Source organism: Macadamia integrifolia, unplaced genomic scaffold (assembly GCF_013358625.1).
Source record: "Macadamia integrifolia cultivar HAES 741 unplaced genomic scaffold, SCU_Mint_v3 scaffold1793, whole genome shotgun sequence".
NCBI lineage: Eukaryota > Viridiplantae > Streptophyta > Magnoliopsida > Proteales > Proteaceae > Macadamia > Macadamia integrifolia.
In genome coordinates, this window is record NW_024868354.1 from 20,615 (window position 1) to 30,380 (window position 9,766).

General features: G+C 39.8%; 1 protein-coding gene across 2 annotated transcripts in view; it reads left to right on the forward strand.

Moving 5' to 3' along the window:
- The window catches only part of LOC122064847 (syntaxin-31), a 28,686-nt gene that overhangs the window by 15,010 nt on the left and 3,910 nt on the right, over window positions 1-9,766 (forward strand). Inside the window, exon 4 of one of the 2 annotated variants that reach the window (XM_042628630.1) lies at window positions 1,766-1,807. In XM_042628630.1, the coding sequence (XP_042484564.1) occupies window positions 1,766-1,807 (42 nt within the window). The remainder of the gene's footprint in view (window positions 1-1,765; window positions 1,808-9,766) is intronic. The other variant, XM_042628632.1, reaches the window with a different exon arrangement.

The window sequence follows — 9,766 nt, forward strand, 5'->3', positions numbered from 1 at the left end:
GAAATGTGTAAGACCATGATCGCTTTTAATAATTACATAATGGTAAGTCACTTTCAAATTATTTTGAAAATCTCTTTTTTACCCAACTTAAAAGAACTTTTTTGGAATAAGACTAGGGGAAATCAAAAGAAGCTTATAAGTTCTAAATACACATATAGAGGTGTCATTTAAATAGTTCCTTAATTAAATGAGTCATGAGCCATTATTATTATTTCGAATATGATTCCATGTGTGGAGGGGGAAATACATGAAATCTGAATCACTGGATGGAAGGATTAATATTTTGGACCGGCCAACGGTAAATATAAAATATTAAATTTTGGTGGTATCCCCTCCCCCCCCTCCTATTGATAATTGTTGATAATAATCCTCTTCACTGGATGTTGAAACTAGTTTAACAATGAATTTCCGTCGTAAATAAGAAATGCTTACGTAAAATAACAAAGGTCATATTCTTTGAACCTTGAAAAGAAATTACTACAACTAGAACTTTTATGATGTGCAAGGAGCATAGATACAGTTGCATTGCACTTGCATTTTTTGACACTATTCATTCATAGAGTTGCAATGTTTACCCTACATAAAGGAATTCGGCAACCCATGTGAACTATGTTTAAGAGGAAGCAGAGACATTGCTAAGAGAGCTAGATTTATCATTGTTCAGCATTATAGCAGCCATTAGATACTTTAGCTTAAAAAAAAAATTGAATAGGTTCGCAAGAGGCAAAGCCCAAAAGGCATGGCTAAATGATTATTTAGCCATAATCAATAGTTCCTTCAATTTCTTTAGTTCTTTCAAAATTTTATGTTGCATTCTGATGTATTTTAATATTTAATCTGAATTATCTGAAAAAATTATTAAAAACTGTTCAAATAATTCTAATATCATAAAGTAGCGGCATGGTGGTCATTGTAATAGTAATGATGGCTGTTATTTAGTTGTATGCCTGCCAATGTAACTGTGTATGACACTCTATTGTTAATTTGTTATTACCCCGGTAATGCAGTCAGAGGCGGAAGCAGTTGCTTCTAGGACTTGGCCGAGCCGATACGATAGGCGGGCGAAGGGAGCTAGACCAACCCGAGCCACTAGTGGAGTGGTGAAGGAGAAAACAGTTAAAATGCCACGATTGCAAACATTCATTTAAATATACGAAGCACCCTTAGCGGCCTTAAAACTAACATAAGTGCAACTCCATAAGTGGTAGTTAGAACTCCTGCAGTAAAGATGTGGTTCAGTTCACATAAATGGTAATGTTTGTTTAAAAAAAAATAAAATAAAAAATAACAATGCTAGGAATGGTCCAAATGGATGCAACAACAAATGAGCATAATCTCCCCCTCTCCTGCTTGGCATTTTTCTTAGTCTTCAAATTGTTAACCTGAGTGATGCTATTAAAATAAAGGACAAATTACTGATAGATGAACCTAAGGCTTTGAATATGTGCTTCAACTTTATCTATTTAAGTGTAAACTATTTCTCTGTCTGCTAAATTGTGTACAAATGTGTTCATGTCTCTACAAATGAGTTCATGTCTCTCATGAGCTTTTTAAAGTATTGCATCTCACAATTCACTTGTGCAATTTATTTATTTGCAATTCATCACATTTCCAATTCCTGTACTTGTTTCTCATTGTTTTACTTTTATTTCTTGACATGCTCCTTGCAGTTCTACTATTAACATCTGATTTATTACTTTGTTATTGTAAACTAGCAATCTGATTTTCCTTTTCTTATTTTATCCCTCCAATTCTTTGTTGCTATCAGGGTGCCGTCTAGTGGACTTCAAAATGGAAACCAACTGCGGTATGTTTGATATGTTTTGCGGCATGCCAACACTAAGATTGCATTTCAGAGTTTCAACTGTATGACATCTGCTGTGTTTCTTTACTAGATATATATTTTTTTTATTTGGATGAGTTACTTGTCTGGATTTATTGGATTTTCTCTTCCACTTTTTAAGTGCGTCTTAGTCTCACACTCCATGGATGCTGTGATATAACTTCACTAGATGTAGTATGTATGAAAAATATCCTACGTAGATAACTGATCTGTCACTTTTGGGCTTCAAGGTGGACAATACTAACTTCCTCTATTCCAAAATATAATGCACTACAAAAAAACATGTTTTTTAAGGAATAATATATTTAATTCTTTTACTTCCCATTTTGTATAATTTATTTTCAAATTTTACCCTTAAGCTGCAACTTGGATCCCAGTTACCCTCACTAAAAATGTGGGGAGTAATTGCTTGAGCAATGAAAATTAATGCTTAAATATATGAAGTGGACAATTATTATGGAACACCAAAAAGACTGAGTGGACTATTATTTTGGCACAAAGGGGGTATATTAAAAAACCATGTGATGTACATGGAGCATATAATGAAGTGGGATGCTGTAAGTGCCCCTTCCCCTCCTTTCTTCCGGCTGCCATGGCTGCCCTGCTGTGGTGTTGTCACCACCCATTTCTTCCCCTTCTCTCTTATCCTCTCCTTCCTCCCCTCGTTTGCTGCCGCTTCTGGCCAACCCCTGAACAGTGTGGCATGGAGCTCCTTGTTCTGCTCCCCTCTCTTCTATTGGGGAAGGCTTCCTGTTACATTTTGCCTCCCCTTCATTGTTGGGACCTCTAAGGTAGACCTTTGCCCCTCGAGCTTGCTAGATAGCGAAGCCTCGAAATGGCACAACTCGTTGGTCGGCCATTTCATTTGCAATCATCCACCTTTCTCCATCGTCAAATTTTTCAAAGCAAAGGAAAATCCAAGGTAGTTTAGAGACTTACCTATTGGATAATGAGTTCTTTATCTTCAAATTCTCTGCTGAAGAAGAAAAAATTCTTTCTCTGGAAGGTGGCTTGGCAGGTCAGTTGAAAGTCTATTCTCCTCCGCCAGTGGGACTGGTACATGCAACGACAGATTCTTGGGGGATCCACATTAAGTGGATCAGATCCATGGGCGAACCAGCTGGCTGAGATACAAGTTATCTTTTTGTTATTTATTTCCTAATTTAGTTTCAGCCTTTATGTAGTTAGCCAAGGCTTTAGTTTTGTAATTCGAAGAAGAAGAAGAAGAATAGGGAAAAGGGAGAGAGAAGAGAGATGGCTGTAACCTTTGGGAGTCACAACCTTGTGTTGAGAATCCTGCTTCATTCAATATATATAATAGAACAGAATCCTATTAGGGGCACATAAGGAAATACGCTAGGCACATAAATAAAGAGACCCAAAAAGACATAAAGCCCCCCAGGGGAGAGAATCGAGATTAGCGCTTAGGGCTAATCACGATTCTCTCCTCCCCCTCACTCGACATCTTCTAACACTTCCCCTCAAGTTTGAGAATAGATGTCAATCATGCCCAGCTTGTTACAAATATAATCAACTCAACCACTCCCAAGAGACTTAGTAAAAACATCTACAAGTTGTTCTCCCGTGCGAACATAATTCATAGAGATAACCCCTTGCTACAACTTCTCCCAAACAAAGTGATAATCTACCTTAATGTGTTTTTTCCCTCTCATGAAACAATGGATTTAATGCAATATGAATAACAGCTTGGTTATCACACCACAACTACATAAAGGAAGTGCACTCAAAACCCAAGTTCCATAAATAACTGCTTCACCCACATCAACTCATAAGTAACATGTGCCATGACACGATACTCAGACTCTGCACTAGACCATGGCACCACAACATGTTTCTTACTCTTCCACGACACGAAGTTTCCACCAACAAAAGTACAGTACCTAGTGGTTGACCTCCTATCAACAAGAGATCCAACCTAATCAACATCACAAAAACCTTTACCATGTCCATAGCCATTATCAGAGTGTAATAGACCACGACTTGGAGCCTTCTTGAGATACCTCAGAGTACGAACAACCTCCAAATGGGATGTACGCGGAGGCAAAATAAACTGCCTCACAACACCGACATAGAAGGCAATGTCAAGTCGAGTTAGTAAAAAAATTTAGCTTTCCCACCAACTTTTGATACCTCTCAAGTTCTTCTAACATATCACCTCCTTCAGCCGTAAGTTTCACAATTGGATTCATTGGAGTTTCAAGAGGTTTGGCTTCTAACATACTAGTCTCTGTAAGTAAATCTAGAACACATTTTCTCTGAGAAAGTGAAATTTCCTTCCTTGATTAGGAAAACTTGAATACCTAAAAAATACTTTAACCTTCCCAGATCCTTAGTTTGAAATTTTTGTTGAAGGTGAACCTTCAAGCGCTGGATACCGTCAGCATCGTTGCCCCAAACAAGGAATATCCTTTCCACATCAGATCGCCTATAGAAAAACTGAGTGATCATTATTACATCTCGACATTCCAAACTCAAGAACCACATCAGTAAATTTGCCAAACCATACCCGAGGAGATTGCTTCAAACCGTACAAGGACTTCTTGAGTTTGCACAATATCCCAGACTCCCCTTGAGCGATAAACCTTGGAGGTTTCTCCATGTAAACTTCCTCATGTAGATACTATGAAGAAACACATTCTTGACATCAAGCTGATATAACGGCCTATGATAAGAAGCGGCAAGAGAAATCAAAATACGAATGGACACAAGTTTGGGAATAGGAGAAACCGTGTCCACATACTCAACCCCATAAACCTGAGCATGCACTTTGGCGACTAACCTTGCCTTTAACCGAGCAAGAGAACCATCAGGATTGACCTTAACCACATACACCCAACAGAAACCAATAGCAGACTTACCAAGAAGTAAGGGGACAAGATCCCAAGTCTGATTTTCCTCCAAGGCCAATAATTCTTCCTTCATAGCTGTCCTCCAACCGACTAGATAATGCCTCTACAATAGACTTAGGAATGGGATAACTGGAAATAGTAGAAAGACAATATTGAAAAAATGTGATAAACCAGAATAGGAAACGAAGGTAGAAATGGGATGTTGGGTAAAACCCTAACTCCCTTACGCTGAGCAATGGGAAGATCAAGATCAGATATAGGGATACTTGACTCAGGATTTGTAGACGAAGACGATAAGGCAGGCATTGTAGAAGCATGGGGTTCTGGATCTTCCCGACAACGACAAGTATACACCTGAACACCTAATGGAGGAGGTGGTGGGTCTGCAACAGTTGTTCCCTGTGGAACTTATTGATGACCAATACAAAGGGAAAGTTCATCATCCAACTCAGACAAAGTAAAAGACTCATTTAGATAAGAGGTGGACTTAAAGAAAGATACATCAACAGTAATAAAGTATTTTTGCAATTCAGGAGAGTAGCATTTGTATCCTTTTTGATAACCTAGAAATATACATTTAAGAGCTTTAGGATCCAACTTGGATAACCCTAGACAGTGATCGGAAGGAGAAAAACAATGGATCATAAGGAAAAAGAATACCACCACGCAAAATTGAAGAAGACATGCGATTAATAAGATGGTATGCGGTCAAAACATCATTAACCTAGAAATATTTGACCATCTTCATTTCAAACATTAGGGACCGAGCAACTTCCATCAAATGTCTGTTCTTCCTTTCAACAACAACGTTTTGTTGAGGTGCCTGAATAGGAAGATTGATGAACCATACCACGTTCAGTCATAAACTGAGAAAAGGGACCGGAAAAAGATTCTTTGGCATTATCACTATGTAAGATAATGCATAGTTAGAGCAAAAAATGGAAAACAAGTTAGAGCAATATTTTATTAAATAAATTCAAGTAACCCTGGAATACTCATTGACAAAAGTAACAAAATACTTAAAACCCAACTTAGATGTAAGGATAGGAACCCCATACATTAGAATGAACTAAAACAATGGGGTGCGTAAGCTGTTTAATGACTCGAGGGAGATAGCTCACACGATGAAGCTTCCCAAACTGACAAGACTCACACTCTAAGCTAGAAAGGAAACTAAAACGGGGATCAAGCCGTTGTGAACTATGCAATGACGGATGACCCACGAGGTAGTGAACTTGATGCGGAGACGGAACACTTGAACAAGCAACTGAATGAGTATCATCTTCAAGAAGATACAATCCCTCAGGGTCTTAATTCCTGAGCCAAGCTAGTTGAAGTTCATTCGTATGTTAGAACTCTATGTGTTGCCTTTGCCTCTAACTGAAACTCGTATCAAAGAGCCAAATGCTTCTTGTATCATTTGATTCATTTTCCATATTCCCGCCGCTTGGAATTTTGTTCCAACTACAGACACCACCCAAATGGGTGCATTTGGTGCCTATGGAACCCATCCATCATCCGAGTTATTGCCATGCTCCCCTCTTCACTTTTGCATCTCTAATTCTGTGTTCTAACTAGTAACTTTTGTTTCCTCTTCTCTACCATTTATACTACCAATTGCTCCTCTAAGAGATCCTCCCTTTCGACAAACATTTGACATATTGCTCACCAGGCTGATTCTCTCCCCTGGGCTTTGGGAGGTGATTTTATTGTTCTTCCATTTGGCCATGAAAAGCAGGGAGGTGGTAGGCTAGATGAGTCCTTTGTGGATGCTTTCAGTGAGTGCATTGATGACATATGATGGATGACTTGAGATGGTCTGGCCTCAAGTTTACGTGGCACAATAAGCGGAGTGGGGATTCTTTAATCACTTGTAAGCTTGAACAAGTTTTGGTTAACAAAGCTTGGCTATCCTCCTTTCCATCCTTTGATGCCTCCTTCAAGGTTCTCGGTATACCTACTAACCATAGCCACATTTCTTTTTGTATCCAACCCTGCACTTCCTTTGGACTCGAACCCTTTAAAAACTTTGATATGTGGTCTTCCCACCCTGACTTCCCCTCTATTGTCCGAGAGGCTTGGGCCAAGCCGATCCAGGCTCACTTTGCTCCTCTCCTTCTTTAGGAAGCTCCGGAATGTCAAATGTGCCCTCAAAGTTTGGAACTCCTTTTTTGGGAGCATCTCTTATGTTTTTCGATTGCCGTGCTAAACTCACTAATATCCAATTGCTTCTCCACTTTGATACCCTCAATGTCTTCTTTGGTTCCGAAGAGAAATCTGTCTCTTTGGAGCTTCTTTCTTTAGTGTCCCAAGAGAAAAGTTTCTTTCGGCCAAAATTCAGAGTCTAGTGTTTGGAGCTTGGCGACTAACACTGCTTACCTCCACAGATCCTTGAAGGCTAGAACCAACATCAATTCCATCACCTCACTCTTGTTTAGTGATGGCTCCTCCCTTTCCTCGATTGAGGATATCAAGTTTGAGGTAGTCATTTCTTCTCCCAACTAATTAGGTCCTTTACCCCTCTTGAATCTTGGATAATCTTCTCAATAAATTTTGTTGCTACTCCTTGCTCCAGACTCTCTAAGTATCCCCTCTAAAGAGAAAATCCTCTTTGGTGTCCTCTCTCATAAAGCTAATAGAGCCCTCAGTCTTGATGGTTTCAATATAAGCTTCTTCTCCTCCTCCTGGGAGATCATCAAACTACACCTCACCAAATCCTCAGAGCTTCTTTTTCAAGGATCAACCAAAACTTTGTTTGCCTCATCCCTAAGAAAGAAGTGTCTCCTTTTTGTCTGAGTTTCGGCCCATCTTCCTTTGCAACCTTCTGTACAAATTCATTGCCAAAATGCTTGCCAACCGTCTCAAGTTGTAAGTGATAACCAATCGACTTTCATCACATGTAGATCCATTTTGACAACATTCTTGCTTGCTTTGAGCTTGCCCTGCTAGATTTTTTGCATCTTCTGTTGGAATTCATCAGGGCTGCCCAGGTTTTCCCACATCTTCACTTTAGCTCTTGAAATGCTCTCCAAAAGCCTTCAATCTTCCATGGACCAGCATCTTATCTCTCCCATGCCCTTGTGTAAGTACCTTAAAATGATAAAATCTCCCATTTGGCCTTTGCTGATGACCTAGTGATGTTCTCCAAAGCTGACAACTCTTCAATTGAGTCCATTATGTCTTGCTTGCGCTTCTTTGAAAATATATGTCTCCGTATCTAACTCCCCAAATCCTTGCTTTTCCTTACTGGTGTCTATAGGGATGTTAGGGCTAGTTTGAAAGAATTATCAAGTTTCTCCTTGGCTGTCTGCAGGTCAAGTATTTGGACCTCCCTTTGATCCCGTCTTAAGGATTAAAGTATCGATATAGGTCGGCCAAATATAATATATGTATTGGATGGTATCATATCGTATCGGAGATACGCTAAGATATGTTAAAGATCAAGTATTAAAGTATCGGTATCGATTGTCGTATTGGTATCGATTGTCATATTGGTTGGCTAAATTAAGATATGTATCGTAGGGTATCCTATCGTTATCGGAGATACTTTAAACCATGACTGCACCCCCATTTTGAACCGTTTACATAAAAAACTCCAACTATGGAAAAGAAAGCTTCTCTCATATGCCGGCTGTCTAGAGCTGGTTAGATCTGTTATTTAGTCCTCTTTCATTTATTGGTCCGGAATTTTTGGGCTTCCTTAGTCCACCATTTCAAAGTTGGAGTCTTTATGTGTGCCTTTATTTGGAAGGGCTGTGATTTTATTAGATTCTTTCTCCCTATCAATTAGGCCATTTTTTGTCTCCCCAAAGATGAAGGGGGCCTTGGTTTGAGGAGAATTAACGATCTCAACTACGTAGTTATCCTCAAGGTGATTTAGAAGATAGTAGCTAAGTAGAAGAGTATTTGGGTTGATTAGGTATACTCCCACCCCCTTCACAAGGTCTTATATTTGGACTGCCCCTTCTTTATCTGATGCCTATTGGGTTTAGAGAAAGATTCTAAACTCACCTCTTGCCTTTGTGGGTCATCATTTCCTAGGTTGATGATGGCTCCTCCACTAGATTCTGGTTGTGGACCACTGGTACCCTCATGGTATTCCCCTTCACTCCATCAGAGATAGAGCTATTTATAGCTTTGGCCATGATATATTGGACATGATTTCAAGTATCATTCATCAGGGAGATTGGCCTCCTTCCCCCTCTTCCCCTTCTTTGTCTGCCATCTGGGATGCTTGGTGGACATGATTTCAAACATTGTTTGTTAGGGAGATTGGCCTTCTTCACTCTCTTGTTGTCTGCCATCTGGAATGCTCTACCTAGCATCCCTAGAAGGTCCTGGGATAGTGGTGATATCGTTACTTGGTCTACTTCTTCGTTTGGTCTCTTCAGTGTTTCCTTGGCTTGGGAGCTCATTAGGGCTCGATGGGGCATCAAAGCATGGTGCATTTTGGATGGTTTAAGAATCACATCTCTTGCCACAGTTTCACCATATGGAGGGCTTTTCACTTGCTGGCTGCTGCCTCCCTACTCAATCGTTCCTTATCCACCGGCAGATCCCAGTCTCTCCTCTCAATGTTGCCTTTGTTGGAATGCCGTCGAAGATGTGGACCATCTCTACTTCGATTGCTTGTTCTCCTTAGTAGTTTGGAATGGCCTCTTGGGAAAATGCTGGCCCTAGAGACGACGAATTCTTCCCTTTGATAGAAAGTGGATCTGGGTTGATATGTCTTTTGCCGAGAAATTTGTTGTGACACGATTGGTAAGCTTGCTTTTGGTGCTACCATTTCTCATATTTGGTGGGAGCGCAACCTCAGGTGGTAGACTTTCAAGTCTAGATCCCTCTAACAGATATGAAACTCCATTTTATTTGAGGTCAAATCTAAGATAGATGGTCCTCTTTTCCGGTGTGCTGATAGCCCTAGAAACAGGTTCATTATTGATTGTTGGGGTCTTGCCCCTTCTCTTTTACAAGCCCATGTCTCCCTCCTTTTGGGGCTCACTATAATTTTTTCTTCTCTTGGGTAATGAATTATTTATTCACCGCACCAAGA